General features: G+C 41.0%; 1 protein-coding gene across 1 annotated transcript in view; it reads left to right on the forward strand.

The window, feature by feature from the left end:
- Positions 1-17,768, forward strand: part of LOC121378627 (cGMP-dependent protein kinase 1-like) — a 181,469-nt gene that overhangs the window by 143,723 nt on the left and 19,978 nt on the right. Inside the window, exon 13 of the mRNA XM_041506891.1 lies at positions 3,875-4,016. Within this exon, the coding sequence (XP_041362825.1) occupies positions 3,875-4,016 (142 nt within the window). The remainder of the gene's footprint in view (positions 1-3,874; positions 4,017-17,768) is intronic.

Here is a 17,768-nt window from a genome sequence, read left to right on the forward strand (position 1 = left end):
CTTGGAGAGACTGTGAGGACTGAAAAAGTAGGCTTATTTTACCTTTGTGTGACCGCGTGCTCGTGCCAGGTCAAGGACATGGTCAGACTTATTGCGCATGCTAAATTAGAATTAGAGGATGTAAAGCACGCCTGGTATGGGTGTAGTAAGTTGTAACCTAGGTTTGCTTTAACGTTTAGTTTAATAAACAACAATCGACGATCTTCGGCAACTAAGTTTTAGATCATTTAGCATAAAAACTAGTTTGCATCATGGCCAGCGATGTTCACATGTACCATATATTTAAATTGTACAGTTCTAATTTTGGCACATATTTCGAGTTGTCACTCCCACTCTGTGAGTCTGTTCAACCTAGTACCGCCGGTAATGTCAGTGGTAGAAAAACAATCTGGTGGCACTCTAAACAGACTAGTGTTTATATACTCGATTAATGCATTCACTTGGCAGTTCGTACAGCACAGGTACACGAGTGAGAGAACTATTATCACTAGAATGGCAATATGCATTCTAGTGATAAAACACATTTCTCGTTCCAGCCAGTGCTCCACAAGTAGTGTAACAAAGGCCGTGGTGTGTACTATCTTGTCTGAGGGATGGTGCATATAAAAGATCCCTTGCTTCAAATCAAAAAGAGTAGCCCATGAAGTGGCGACAGCGGATTTCCTCTCTCAATATGTGTGTGGTCCTTAACCATATGTCCGACGCCATATAACCGCAAATAAAATGTGTTGAGTGCGTCGTTAAATAAAACATTTCTTTCCTTTCTAGTGATAAAATGTTTAAAATCCAAGTGACTCAGCTAAAGTTATACTCCATACTGGTTTTGTGTCAACCTACAATCAAAACGTGTTCAAGAAGTCACTTGTTAAAAGGGACCACCTCAGTATTTCAGACACCCCGAGACACGTTATGTAGTTGTGTAGTTAGCAGCAGTGAGTCCTCATGTTTGTGTTTCATCTAAGAAACATCTTCCTGGGTGTAATCTATAGGCGAAGAATCTGGCAGTAATTCGTGGGAGCCGTGAACTCATAACCCTGTCAACTCTTCCTTTAGACTCCACTGTGCAGAGATACGAACTGGAATGTTAACCTCTTGTTTAGTTTCTGTTTTCGTTGGGGAGATTTTTTCAATTTTTTTTTCATATATTGACTTGTATTAAGTACATTCAAATACATGTCTTTGTTTCCGTTATTTACGATATTAGTTTGTTAGCGATAACTCCCTAACGAATTAATTTATATCAACATAGATAGAATAGATATTTAACGGCACCTTATATCAACATAGATAGAATAGAATAGATATTTAACGGCACCTTATATCAACATAGATAGAATAGAATAGATATTTAACGGCACCTTATATCAACATAGATAGAATAGAATAGATATTTAACGGCACCTTATATCAACATAGATAGAATAGAATAGATATTTAACGGCACTTATATCAACATAGATAGAATAGAATAGATATTTAACGGCACTTATATCAACATAGATAGAATAGAATAGATATTTAACGGCACCTTATATCAACATAGATAGAATAGAATAGATATTTAACGGCACTTATATCAACATAGATAGAATAGAATAGATATTTAACGGCACCTTATATCAACATAGATAGAATAGAATAGATATTTAACGGCACCTTATATCAACATAGATAGAATAGAATAGATATTTAACGGCACCTTATATCAACATAGATAGAATAGAATAGATATTTAACGGCACTTATATCAACATAGATAGAATAGAATAGATATTTAACGGCACCTTATATCAACATAGATAGAATAGAATAGATATTTAACGGCACCTTATATCAACATAGATAGAATAGAATAGATATTTAACTGCACCTTATATCAACATAGATAGAATAGATATTTAACGGCACTTATATCAACATAGATAGAATAGAATAGATATTTAACGGCACTTATATCAACATAGATAGAATAGAATAGATATTTAACGTAATTCACAGGAACATATCCTTGAGGAATGTACTCTCTATATTTAGTACACTGTGGCTATAAACTGTGCACGTTTATCATAATCAAATTTAATTAACTTTAATACAGGCGCATAAATTTAAATCCAAGACTACGTAAGCGGAAGTTACTGCTGGGTATACGTATTAACCGATTTACCCGACGTTTCGTACAGTGTTTGCTGAAATCGTTTAATTGGGATGGTGTCTGAGTTATTTCATGACAACAGCAGGTGTTTGTGGGATGCGTGTGCTGCGGATCAAATGTTAATTGAGACGTTTGTTGGTTACGTTCATGCACATGTTATCTGGTTACGCAATTCGGCTCCGAACCAGTCCAATGTCTGGTGTGCATCCAGGTTAATTACAGCGTTATTTATCTGTTAACACACTCCAGGTTTATTTTCTCTTTTTTCTCTCTTTTCTTTTAGTTTTCTTTTCCGTTAACTTTTATCTTTCTTAACATTTAGTGGGGTTTTTCTTTTTTCTTTTTTTTTACTTTTGGTATTTATATATGCTATGGTGTACTGGACAGACATGTGGTTTCTCAGATTTTTATTCAGTTTCTGTGTATCGGTCTCTCGCTTTTGCTCGCTCTCGCTCTCTCTCTCTCTCTCTCTCTCTCTCTCTCTCTCTCTCTCTCTCTCTCTCTCTCTCTCTCTCTCTCTCTCTCTCTCTCTCTCTCTCTCGCTGTCAATATGTGTGTCTGTCTGTCTGCGCACAAACTATTTTAACAAAGTAGCTTTGATTTTAAGATAAAATATCAGATGTATGGCACGTATGTAGCTTTGATCGTATAAGAAGATAAGATGTATTTTAATGCATGTAAAATATATCACTTGAAACAGCGTGCACAAAATAGCATCAAAAGTGTTTCATCTAATTAGTACAAAAGCATATATTATACGGGTATTCCACAAACAATATTACAGTAAGGTATGGAGCGCTCTTTTGTGTGTGGTTTGTTTTAGGGGTGGGGGGGGGCAGGGGTTTGGGTGGTGGGTGTATTTTTGTTTTGTTTTATAATTTGTTTTATGGTTTTTGTTTTTGTTGTGTTTTTGCTAACACCAGTCAAGTTTGTTGTTTTTTAAACGGGAATCACATTGCTGTAGTCTTCTTATTGTCGTGGTTTCAGCCAAGCTTCAAGCACGATGTTTGATGTACTACTGATGTGGCACGGCTCATGTATACAACACTATTTCATCAAACTGTACACGTGAAGGCGGAATGCCCAGTCTTCGTGTCATAATTCTCATGACGTGGTTTGATATGCCCGTGTGTTTCGCTAACACCTGGTGTCATCACTGTTTTGACAGTGGTTCATGAACATCAGTTACACCACAAATACCGATTTACTCCTCACAGAAAGAACCATCGCTAGCATTAATGTAAAACAAGTAACAGCAAACTGCAGCACAAATACTGATTTACTCCTCACAGAAAGAACCATCGCTAGCATTATTGTAAAACAAATAACAGCAAACTGCAGCACAAATAAAATAACGATTTAAAAAATACAATCACAGCGTTGTTCAAGAATTCCATTGATTAAATTTTACACAAAAGTACTATTTACTATTTTGACCCTACAATGTATTAGTTCTTTCTTGGCTTAAATATCCAATGACCTCTGTCTTGTGTAGATTTAAATTGGTCAAACCAGTCTTAGAAGTGGCAGTCCTCTTACAAAGTAGGGTTTATTCCGTAAAGTGGCAGTCTTCCTATAGATAACGCAGATGACAGTTATCACTGGGAGCACCCACGACTTTGCCAAAACCGTCATTTAGACTCCGTCTCGTGCAGAGATACGATTTTAAAAGTGTTTATGGTCAGTGATCGTGTAGTAATGGCGGACTGCCGTTTGTTGCAGGGGATCGTTTGACGACAGCACGACGCGTTTCTATACGGCGTGTGTGGTGGAGGCCTTCTCCTACCTACACAGCCGCGGGATCGTCTACCGTGATCTCAAGCCAGAGAACCTCCTGCTCGACAGCGCCGGATACGTCAAGTTGGTGAGTAGTGACTAAATATGACAGTTTGGTGAGTAGTGACTGTGTAAATAATATGTTAAGTTGGTGAATAGTGACTTAATATGATAAGTTGGTGAATAGTGATTGTGCAAATAATATGTCAAGTTGGTGCGTAGTGATTGTATAAATGTCAAGGTGGTGAGTAGTGGCTATCTAAATAAGATGTCAAGTTGGTGAGTAGTGACTGTAAATAATATGTTAAGTTGGTGAGTAGTGACTGTAAATAATATGTTAAGTTGGTGAGAAGTGACTGTAAATAATATGTTAAGTTGGTGAGTAGTGTTGTGTAAATAAGATATATATCAAGTTGGTGAATAGTGACTTAATATGATAAGTTGGTGAATAGTGATTGTGCAAATAATATGTCAAGTTGGTGAGTAGTGACTAAATATGATAAGTTGGTGAGTAGTGACTGTAAATAATATGTCAAGTTGGTGGGTAGTGATACCAAATAATATACTAAGTTGGTGAGTAGTGACTAAATAATATATTTAGTTGGTGAGTAGTAATACTAAATAATATATTAAGTTGGTGAGTAGTTTCTGTGTAAATAATTTTCAAATTGGTGAGTAGTGACGAAATAATATGTCAAGTTGATGAGTAATGACTGTAAACAATAAGCAATGTTGGTGAGTAGTGACTGTGTAAATAATATGTAGTGTTGATGAATAGTGACTGTAAATAATATGTCAAGTTTGTGAGTAGTGACTGTGTAAATAATTTGTCACGTTTGTGAGTGAGTGTGTAAATAATATGCAGTGTTGATGAATAGTGACTGTGTAAATAATACTGAAGAATTTGTTATATGAGAATCAGAACGGAACGGTTCATTTCACTCTGGTTGTTCAGCATATATGCACTTCCCACAATGTCAAGTTATGGAATAGATTTTCTATATTAAAGATTGTTGTCAAGCCCGTGTTGTAAAAAAAGGAGTCTATCTTTTTAAATAAACAAAAACTAAAACGAATAAGCTAAAACAAACCTACACAATTCTGTTAATAATGCATATAAATTATTTTAACTACCTTTTAACTTTTAGAATTTGCTTCAGCTTTTATTAAATTATATGTGGCAATGGCTGTCTTGTGACAGGAACAATAGGGACACTACTATTCTATCATTTGCAACACAGCAGACGAACCAAGTTTCGGACGTAAACTTTGAATGACGTTTGACGTGACGTGACCTTGACCCCCAATGAAACCGAGAACAACAAAACACACTTCTCATAGTATGAACCTGTCATATTTTTGGGCAATGTACAGCGATTCCCAGACCTGTAACCCTTGGAATTTTGCAAAAGTCTTTTTAATTAACCGTAAAACACCAAGCAGCGGCGTCCAGGTAGCTATCATCTCGCGTTTGTCCATCCATCAGCCGAGTGGAAGCAACCATCTACATGTTCCCGTGCATGGGCAGTTTTCGCGCACCATTTGACGGCAGTTAATTAGCGTTTTTCTTGCCCGTTTCTAATCAACAGCTCGGCAGCGAACATATATCACCTACAGGGCTTTAGGCTAAAAAACAGATGTTTTCTTTTATAGTTCTGTAGGTGGGGGTATGATTCATACAAAGCATGTTGTAACGTTTTTAGCATTCTCTGTTGTGGAATTCTAAGTTATCATGGTCGAAGATAAATTTTCCTAATTCCTCACCCCGTCTTTCTAACAACTTTAAGCCATCATCGTTAAGATGGGAGTTTTTACCTTGCTTCAAGTCAATGTCTTGCAATCCTATCCACAGGCGTAGCTAGGATCTTATTGAGGGGGAGCACCCACGCTGTCAGTGTCTTACAATCCTATCCACTGGCGTAGCCAGGATCTTATTGAGGGGAAGCACACACACTGTCAATGGCTTACAATCCTATCCACTGGCGTAGCCAGGATCTTATTGAGGGGGAGCACATACACTGTCAATGGCTTACAATCCTATCCACTGGCGTAGCCAGGATCTTATTGAGGTGGAACACACACAGTCAATGTCTTACAATCCTATCCACAGGCGTAGCTAGGATCTTATTGAGGGGGAGCACCCACGCTGTCAATGTCTTACAATCCTATCCACTGGCGTAGCCAGGATCTTATTGAGGGGAAGCACACACACTGTCAATGGCTTACAATCCTATCCACTGGCGTAGCCAGGATCTTATTGAGGGGGAGCACATACACTGTCAATGGCTTACAATCCTATCCACTGGCGTAGCCAGGATCTTATTGAGGTGGAACACACACAGTCAATGTCTTACAATCCTATCCACAGGCGTAGCTAGGATCTTATTGAGGGGGAGCACCCACGCTGTCAATGTCTTACAATCCTATCCACTGGCGTAGCCAGGATCTTATTGAGGGGAAGCACACACACTGTCAATGGCTTACAATCCTATCCACTGGCGTAGCCAGGATCTTATTGAGGGGGAGCACATACACTGTCAATGGCTTACAATCCTATCCACTGGCGTAGCCAGGATCTTATTGAGGTGGAACACACACACTGTCAATGTCTTACAATCCTATCCACTGGCGTAGCCAGGATCTTATTGAGGGGGAGCACCCACACTGTCAATGTCTTACAATCCTATCCACTGGCGTAGCCAGGATCTTATTGAGGTGGAACACACACACTGTCAATGTCTTACAATCCTATCCACTGGCGTAGCCAGGATCTTATTGAGGGGGAGCACCCACACTGTCAATGTCTTACAATCCTATCCACTGGCGTAGCCAGGATCTTATCGAGGGGGAGCACCCACACTGTCAATGTCTTACAATCCTATCCACTGGCGTAGCCAGGATCCTATCGAGGTGGAACACACACACTGTCAATGTCTTACAATCCTATCCACTGGCGTAGCCAGGATCTTATCGAGGTGGAACACACACACTGTCAATGTCTTACAATCCTATCAACTGGCGTAGCCAGGATCCTATCGAGGTGGAACACACACACTGTCAATGTCTTACAATCCTATCCACTGGCGTAGCCAGGATCTTATTGACGTGGAACACACACACTGTCAATGTCTTACAATCCTATCCACTGGCGTAGCCAGGATCTTATTGAGGTGGAGCACACACACTGTCAATGTCTTACAATCCTATCCACTGGCGTAGCCAGGATCTTATTGAGGTGGAACACACACACTGTCAGTGGCTTACAATCCTATCCACTGGCTTAGCCAGGATCTTATTGAGGTGGAACACACACACTGTCAGTGTCTTACAATCCTATCCACTGGCGTAGCCAGGATCTTATTGAGGTGGAACACACACACTGTCAGTGGCTTACAATCCTATCAACTGGCGTAGCCAGGATCTTATTGAGGGGGAGCACATACACTGTCAATGGCTTACAATCCTATCCACTGGCGTAGCCAGGATCTTATTGAGGTGGAACACACACAGTCAATGTCTTACAATCCTATCCACAGGCGTAGCTAGGATCTTATTGAGGGGGAGCACCCACGCTGTCAATGTCTTACAATCCTATCCACTGGCGTAGCCAGGATCTTATTGAGGGGAAGCACACACACTGTCAATGGCTTACAATCCTATCCACTGGCGTAGCCAGGATCTTATTGAGGGGGAGCACATACACTGTCAATGGCTTACAATCCTATCCACTGGCGTAGCCAGGATCTTATTGAGGTGGAACACACACACTGTCAATGTCTTACAATCCTATCCACTGGCGTAGCCAGGATCTTATTGAGGGGGAGCACCCACACTGTCAATGTCTTACAATCCTATCCACTGGCGTAGCCAGGATCTTATTGAGGTGGAACACACACACTGTCAATGTCTTACAATCCTATCCACTGGCGTAGCCAGGATCTTATTGAGGGGGAGCACCCACACTGTCAATGTCTTACAATCCTATCCACTGGCGTAGCCAGGATCTTATCGAGGGGGAGCACCCACACTGTCAATGTCTTACAATCCTATCCACTGGCGTAGCCAGGATCCTATCGAGGTGGAACACACACACTGTCAATGTCTTACAATCCTATCCACTGGCGTAGCCAGGATCTTATCGAGGTGGAACACACACACTGTCAATGTCTTACAATCCTATCCACTGGCGTAGCCAGGATCCTATCGAGGTGGAACACACACACTGTCAATGTCTTACAATCCTATCCACTGGCGTAGCCAGGATCTTATTGACGTGGAACACACACACTGTCAATGTCTTACAATCCTATCCACTGGCGTAGCCAGGATCTTATTGAGGTGGAACACACACACTGTCAATGGCTTACAATCCTATCCACTGGCGTAGCCAGGATCTTATTGAGGTGGAACACACACACTGTCAGTGGCTTACAATCCTATCCACTGGCTTAGCAAGGATCTTATTGAGGTGGAACACACACACTGTCAGTGTCTTACAATCCTATCCACTGGCGTAGCCAGGATCTTATTGAGGTGGAACACACACACTGTCAGTGGCTTACAATCCTATCAACTGGCGTAGCCAGGATCTTATTGAGGTGGAACACACACACTGTCAATGAGACGGGCAAATACAAAGGGTTGCAGTGGGAAGAAAAGGTTCCAAGCTACTCGTCGTGCAAGCCGCAGGTCTCCCGGGGGTGGGGGGGGGGGGGGACAAACCCAAACGGTGCTTTGGATGTGGGCATGAAAAAGGTGTTAGCCTAGACTAGAAAAAAGTGTGATTGGGGGACATGGCCCCTATACCTCCCCCTCTCCTCTCCCCACACACGCACTTTTCGCGTTACTTCATGTACTTGCCGCAGTAGTTAATTAACAACAACAATATAATAACAACCCAGAGCTAATCAATTAGTTAATCACTAGGTGTCTAGTTTACACAATATTCTAATCACTTCACCGTGATACACACACACACGTGTGATAATTGAGAAACGCTGCCAGGGGAACTTAATTAATAAAGGAATTACAACTCTATTCCTAACTGGTTAATTTTTTAATTAACCCTTAAATACTCATTCAGTAACCTTGTCATACAGAATTAATACTGGTACATATCACAATAAAGACAATAACCTACAGTTTACCTAGGTTCTCTAGGATCAGGCATCGAAATAAGCATTGTGTCTGGTAACCCATTTACAGGTTACCACAAAATATAGTCTGGTAACCTGTAGGTTTCCACAACTATATGAAAGTTAGAATTGAATTCCTGTTACTACTACGCGGTCGTTCTGAAATTGTAACGGTGCGCGCGAACATCGGTACGAGAAACGAAATCCGGAAGTAAATTTATCTATTGTGCGCTGCTTAAACGCGGATTGCCAAAATTGCTTTGCAATTGCACAAGTGCGCACGAACATCGGTGCAATTTTGTACGAGAAAACAAAACGCGGACATAAATTCATCTAGTGGACGCTGCTTAAACGCGGAGTGACTTGCGCGCGAACATCGATGCAATTCCTGACGAGATAATGAAACGCAGAAGTCCTGAATGCATTGCCTGGTTTACGTTCGGAAACGAAACTACCGTTCGTTGACTTTTCTAACATGTGGTAACCTCCCGGTAACCTGAACGACCATTCTCGACTTATTTCGATGCCTGTAGGATGACTGTCTACGCTTTAATATTTTAGAACAGTGAAGCCTACAATTTACTTCGTCAAATTACCGGAGACACTGTCTAAATAATATTGGTATAATACAGTATTAAAATATTTAAAGTCAAATCAGTCACATCAAGGTTATACAACAGAGCAGAAAAATATATTTACCAGTCCTGTCGGACTACGTTCCCCGGGAGCCTTCCAATGTTTCTCCCCGATATCTCTAAAATCCTATCTATTTATTAAAAATTCTCAGAGACAGCGAATAACGCGGTACCTCACCTATCATGTGATAGTTCCACAACTCCCAGGGACGGTATTTTCTTCTTAGATGGCCAGACTTACTGTCGCCAATTCGCTAGAATTACCCCGGTCGTAAACCGCACTACCTGAGTTATTACGTAACCACTGGCCACATGGCCTCCACACCTGGTCTAAGTGCATATTGGAAACGCAGCTCTACCACCGTCGCGCGGGGGTATTACGTAACCAAGCTGCACACGGCCCTCTAAAACGATTAACATCGCCACAGGCGAAATGATAAGAGCCTGTTCCGTCACAATCATTATTGCTATCAGTGGCGGATCTAAGGGAGGTTGCCACCCCACACACACCGAATTTTGCTTTTTTAATTTTTTACGTTCGAGAATCCGAGGAATCCCTTCGGGATATCATTGCCCCCCCCCCCCCTCCCCTCCCACACACACACACACAAACACAACCTCTCCAAATGGATTTTCTGGATCCGACACTGGCAAACATTTTCTAACCCAAATATAAGGATTAGTCTATATTACCTGTTAGTCATGATATTAGCGTCACTGACGCCAATGCCATACAACTTGGTGCGAATTCCATCAAAAATAAACCTTTGTGTTTTGATCAAATGTCTCCTGATCTAAAAAAAAAAAAAAAAAAAAAATGTGCAGGGGTATCGTTAAACAGACATTCCTTTCATATTTTCATTGCGAAAAGCACGTGCCTGGCCTTCCTTTCAGCGTGTTGGACTGATAAGACCGGAATGTAGGGAGATAGCACCTGTCTCAATGACGCTCGTCTAGGATTTCTCCGATTCCTACAATAATGTTGAATTGTCAGCGCAATGATCAACTCGGAACCGTATCACCAATACAAGGCACACATTACATTTATCCGTAATCTGTAGCAATCACTGTCCATAGAAAAATGTTAATTCCATTTATGCGTCTCCGTATGCGTGTACGTATCTGTGCGTATACCAATAAAGGCAAAATGGAATTTGCACCTAATAGTTTATTCATACCGCTCCCTCCATTGTTATACTCAGAAAAACATAAATATAAACATCAAACAGATTGGCTATTATTTGTTATTAACAGCAAGTGGTATTTCGCATACACATTTTCACAGATAAAATAGCTAATATAGCAATCTTTCAAACTGACAAAGTTGTCGGTACATTCACCGTGAAATCACTGTAAAGTAGGGGTGCAACGATACGGTCAAAACCGTATTGCGATATATTGCGATATAAGAAACTGTATTGCAATATCTATTGCCATATAATTGATATTATTTATGGGTTGGGTTTTTTTTAATGAAAATAGAAGGCATAACTTTTTAATGATCTTTATTAGTTTCAGCTGTCAGGCTAAATGTTTTAGGCCATATTTTTATTTTTTAACACAATACTAGTCTACTAGAACACTGACGTGACGGTGTCAAACTATTGATGATGATGATGATGATGATAACTAATTTAACGTGTCCATATACCACTAGGGTTTCGAACACGCCCATCCCGAGTCCGACCTCCGATAAGATCGGTGGCCTGACTCGGGACGGAGGGGGCGGGGGGGGGATGAAAATGGGCAGAATTTTGAAAATAGCAATTAGTAAAAAAGTTAATAGAATAAAAAAAGAAAAGAAAAAAGGTTACAATCCAAAAATAAAAAAGAATTGACTGCTCGGCCGAATATTTATATAATTTGGAGCATTTTAGAAGGAAAGTCTAAAATTAAATAAGAGAAAGAAGAGAGGATTGGACTATTTAATAATATTTAAAAAAAAAAAAAAGTAATTTCGACATAAAATTTTGAACGCAGATCTAAAAGTTTAAAGTCCGATCGATATGTCCACGCGAGTGGCCTCGTTAAGGCCGTTTGGGTGCACAGCTTAAAGGGACGAGATAGGTTGCATCCCGTCAAGAAAACCCCTAGATTGACAGTCGATAGACGTTGAAGGTGTACTCCTGTGCTGAAATACAGATCTTGAGAAGCCGGATCTGTCTGAACGAGAGAGAGTATCAGACTAGGGTATAGTCCAGTCGTCATGGGTTGGTATAGTGGTGCGGACGGGCCCGACTCCGGAGGATACGAGATGGTATCACTATAAAGCAAGGTAAAGTCTAGAAAAAGAGTAGTAAGGGCCGACCCCGCTTCCTATTTCTTCTTAGAGTGGGGCGGTCAATCTTCCAGTACTGCTAGGACAGTACTGCTAGGACAGGCTCGGACATCGAGACTAAACGCGAACAACCGTGGCGTTCTGCAGAATGGCCGTCATACGAGTCACGAAAAAAACCTGTCGACAGTCAGACGGAGAAATGACGTGGAAGCAAGGAATCTCGCTAAAAAAGAATCCAACCTGGTGGTGCAGGCTGTCGAAATGAGAAGCGTTCCAGCGTTCAATCAATTCCAATGGCCGCATACATTCCAGTAGAAAACTTCATTTCGCTGACAAAAACAACGAAATGAGGGACCCACCCAAGTCGAGCACACGAAAGCACGTGCAGTGTGCACAAGCGAAACAAACACGTCTTACCGCGTGGAGCTCCAGACTGAATGGTCAAACTATTCATAAATTGTCACATTCGGAAATCCTTACTATCGGGCTTTTCCGTTGCTGCTCGCTTAACACGGAAATGTACGTATTGAGTCACAATGTTTCGCCAGATCGACCGAACCAGAGCCGAGGTTATTAGCCGAGGTATTTTGAACGATCGGCCGAAGTATTCCGAGTTCAGTGAAAAACAGCGAAGTGTGATTCTCATTTGTTGGTTTATTTCTTTGAAGATGATAGCCGTAGCCGTAGCCGTAGCCGTAGCCGTATTCCAACGTAAATGAACAACGAATGATAATGTGTAAGTAACAAAACATTTATTTGTAATTATCGTTAACTGGTTATTTTCACTGGACTTTTGACACGTTTTGTTTAGAAGTTAGAACCAAGTATAACCGACCTATCACTTCGTATGCCAACAAGTAAGCCGACTACGCTTGACGTGATTGTTACATTTCCTGTCATCACCAATTAATAAAATGATGTGGTTTTTGTTTGTTTGTTTGCCTATTTCAAATCAAATAAGTTACAAGGAAAAAAAATCGCGGTACGCAAAACTGTACCGCGGTTCGTATCGAGCTGATCAATTATCGCGGTATACCGGTATACCGGTTTATCGTTGCAGCACTACTGTAAAGAAAGCCGTGATATGACGAGAGTTAAAGTAAAGAAGAGACCTGACATGGAATACTGGTAGAAACAGAAATAAACAAATATGTTGATAGAAATCCAACCTTCAGATATTACACTTTACTTCACTTTCTCTTAATATGGTGTTTTCAATGGTCGAGAGAGGGCATCTAGATACGTTGTTTTGATTGGCTAAATGAAAAGTCACCAAGACACGTTTTAATGAAAGGTCATCTGAAGACAGCAATACATTTTGATTGGTTGAGTAAAAGGATCATCTGGAAATAGTGTTTTAATTGGTTAACTAAAATGTCTAGACATGGCGTTTTGATTGGTCGAGATAAAAGGTCACCTGGACAATCAATTACACTGGCTTTGTTCAGATCATCTGATGGAAAGAAATCAGAACGGACAGCGAGATCTGATAAATTCATCCACACTCTCACTCTAACCACTGGGTCAAAGCTCGCTCTACAGGCCTTGGCAGAATTCAAACAGAATCTGGGTCAAAGCTCGCTCGACATACCTGCTAGGCGCAAACTCCCTGTGTCCGTAGTTCGTATGTGTATACGTAGACGTCATCCACAACGCGTAATCTGCAGCAATCACTGTCTATGTAAATAGGTTTAGTATATCCAACAAGTATACGCAAACATAAAATTGTACACTTTAATGTTTGTAATTAGGAGAGGGTCTCGTAATTTGGATAACTTGTGCCCAATCCTTTTGTATATATATATATATATATATATATATATATATATATATATATATATATATATATCTCTGTGTGTGTGTGTGTGTGTGTGTGTATGCAGGCCCGTAGACATGGGAGGTGCGACGGGTGCGAACGTACACCCACCCCCACCCCCACCCCCACCCCACCCCGCGAGAATTAGAGTACCGTCCCAAAATGTATAATGCTTTTTTATTATAAGTATTTTAACGTTTACCCAAACAGATGGCTGTTATAAGTATTTTAACGTTTACCCTAACAGATGGCTGTATTAAATGCTAGTTTATTCGAAACCATTATAGGAAGCCCGCCCTCTGATATTATTTGGCTCGTATCTGTAGAAGCTCAAATATTACTTTCAGCGTTCGGAAATTTCTGTAAATATATTTTGCCTAAAATGGTACATGTGTAATACCCATGTGTTATGGGTATATTCAATTGAGAACCAGTCTATCAAGTAAGTAATTGTGGCGCGTTATTTTGTTGACTCACAACCTACGACTATCATGGGACGACCTGAGCAAAGAGAGCGAAGCAAGAAACGTGCAGCCAAGAGCTGCCAAACGATGGACGCTTTATTTACGTAAAAAGAAAAAACGTATAATATAACTGGTCAATAAAATATATACGTTTACGAAATATCTTGATCAACTACGATCACCCCAAAAATTATAAAATGTCAGTTAAATATGACTAATGACTGCTGCATTCGGCGAATTGCTTTTTATATTGCATGTTGTTTAGAGATTAATTTATTTAACAGCTGACACTGTCGAATGCGTTCTCAATTCAAACCGTGTCTGGCATATGATTGGTACCGGTATTGTATATATGTTTAACATGTCATACATTTCATTCTGTCTCGAATAAAATCATTGGTGGAACTTTGATTGCAATACCCTTGTCGAATTAACAATTAAGGGGGAGCAACTGACTTAAATATTATTCACTAAAGCGATTCCGATGCCGTCAATACACCAAATAGAAAACGAAAGTTATGTCCAATACCAAAATTTAAACACATTGATGGTCTTTTTTTACTATGCGCGCGTTTAGTGATTCAATTATTATTTTTCTAGATTCCTGTTTTCACAAACTATGAATCCTTGTCTGTTAATGATAACATTATACTCATCATACAGCCCCTCACAGGCTCCAATTTTTCTGGGGGTGGGGTGGGCAGCCTGAGTTTTGCCCGAGTTTTGCCCGAATTTAGAGGGATTTTTTTTAAATGCCCAAATTCTCGACATTGCACCCTCGACGAATGAAGATGGGAAAACTGTTTTCTAATTAAACTGATCACTAATCGTTCCGAATGTTTTTCAATAAAATATTTGAACATCAGCGTGAAATTAAATTTCATGACTGATGATTTCTACCTTAGACATGCATGATCGGATCACACATAAAGTATATATTGGCGTACATATTTAGAAATTATCATAAAATAGTGTACGAGATGTACCCATTATGTAAGCATATGCATGTTCCATATATTTATGTTTCTTCTACCCATACACATATGCAATATACTCAGTTAAGTACATTATTCAATGTGAACGGTTTTACAGTAATGTAACAAGACAACGTGTCACACATTTAATGTAGTTAAAGTTTACTGCTGCTCTTGAAGTCTTATTTTTTTAAAAATGTACGCGCTTCGACCTCAAAATACCTGAAATAAAATATTACAAACCCATCACAACTAGCTCCAGAATGCACCTCTCAGCATCTACATTTACAAACTGTCCGGGGAAGCGTGCCCCAGAACCCCTTAGACCTTAGATTCCATGATATAAATTTACTTCCATCCAATATCTCAACGCACCCCCACCCCCACCCCGCAAATATGGCTGGCTACGGGCCTGATACATGCATATATATATATATATATATATATATATATATATATATATATATATATATATATATATATATATATATTTTATAAAATATTTTTTCAATCAAATTCAATTTATATGAATGCGTCTCCGTACGCGTGTGCGTATGTTTGCATTAATTATGTACACGTTTACTAATACTGATTACGGACAAATGCAATGTGCGCCTTGGTGTGTAAATGTGCAGCTGTTTGAAGGCGACGATAAACTTGTAAATATTCTTTACTATAATTCACCATGTCTTTCAATGTCTGTGGGCGGATGGGTTTATTTGACGTCTGAGAGAGAATCATAATAAAAGTTTGGTGCTAAAAGGTAGAGATGAGCAGCGGTTTGTCGATATAGATACAGCATGTGTGAGGATCCGGGGTCGCGGGACTGTAAATCAAAGCTGTGGGGGCAATTAAACCGCAAGTTAGCGGCACTAGGAGCTGGGAACCGCTTTAGAAACACACAGCCCATTAAAGGAACGTGTCCCAGTATGCAACATATGGAATAGTTCGGTCTAATCGAGCAGTTTTATGGGACTGCGATATTATGTTACTTATTATTTTCTAGTTCGAATATTAATACATGCATGGTCCATGTGTTTACTGTCATACTTATGTAGCGATAAACATAGTTTATATTTTTGAGAAACGTGCACGTTTCGGGAGTTTGGCTTTGTACTTTGTACGGGATACATACAAACATTATGTTTATTTTTAGTGCCAACGTGGATCAAATAATTAGCTGATATATATTTCTTTAACCAAAACAACCTGGTTTTTCAGGCGCGTGTACAGGAATTTTAGCGGGGCAGCGGTGAGATCTAGATTGTGGCGACCCACGTTTATAGGATGTGGTGTGCCATGTTCTTCCGGGAAATATATTGAGAAAAAATAAAATGTGCTTGAGCAGTGAGAGATTTCGACCCCCAGAACCCCCCCCCCCCCCCACACACACACACACACACACACACACAAACACACACACATACACACACACTCCCAGCCGTGTGTTCAAGTCGAAACGTGCTGTGATGTGGCTCAGCAGTGGACCGCTTGCTACAAGTGAGATGTGCCGTCACAACCAATGCCACAATATCAGTGTTCTAGATGTCCTGCCATGCATTGGCCGTCACAACCCATGCCACAACTTCGGTGTTCTAGACGTCCTGCCATACACGGGCCGTCACAACCCATGCCACAACATTGGTGTTCTAGACGTCCTGCCATACATGGGCCGTCCCAACCAGTACCACAACATTGGTGTCCTAGACGTCCTGCCATACATGGGCCGTCACAACCCATGCCACAACATCGGTGTTCTAGACGTCCTGCCCGTGCCACAACATCGGTGTTCTAGACGTCCTGCCATACATGGGCCGTCACAACCCATGCCACAACATCGGTGTTCTAGACGTCCTGCCCGTGCCACAACATCGGTGTTCTAGACGTCCTGCCATACATGGGCCGTCACAACCCGTGCCACAACATCGGTGTTCTAGACGTCCTGCCATACATGGGTCATCACAACCCATGTCACAACTTCGGTGTTCTAGACGTCCTACCATACATGGGCCGTCACAACCCATGCAACATTGGTGTTCTAGACGTCCTGCCATACATGGGCCGTCCCAACCCATGCAACATTGCTGTTCTAGACGTCCTGCCATACATGGGCCGTCCCAACCCATACAACATTGGTGTTCTAGACGTCCTGCCATACATGGGCCGTCCCAACCCATGCAACATTGGTGTTCTAGACGTCCTGCCATACATGGGCCGTCACAACCAGTACCACAACATTGATGTTCTAGACGTCCTGCCATATATGGGCCGTCCCAACCAGTACCACAACACTGGTGTTCTAGACGTCCTGCCATACATGGGCCGTCCCAACCAGTACCACAACACTGGTGTTCTAGACGTCCTGCCATACATGAGCCGTCCCAACCAGTACCACAACACTGGTGTTCTAGACGTCCTGCCATACACGAGCCGTCCCAACCAGTACCACAACACTGGTGTCCTAGACGTCCTGCCATACATGGGCCGTCCCAACCAGTACTACAACATTGGTGTCCTAGACGTACTGCCATACATGGG

Source organism: Gigantopelta aegis, chromosome 8 (assembly GCF_016097555.1).
Source record: "Gigantopelta aegis isolate Gae_Host chromosome 8, Gae_host_genome, whole genome shotgun sequence".
Lineage (NCBI taxonomy): Eukaryota > Metazoa > Mollusca > Gastropoda > Neomphalida > Peltospiridae > Gigantopelta > Gigantopelta aegis.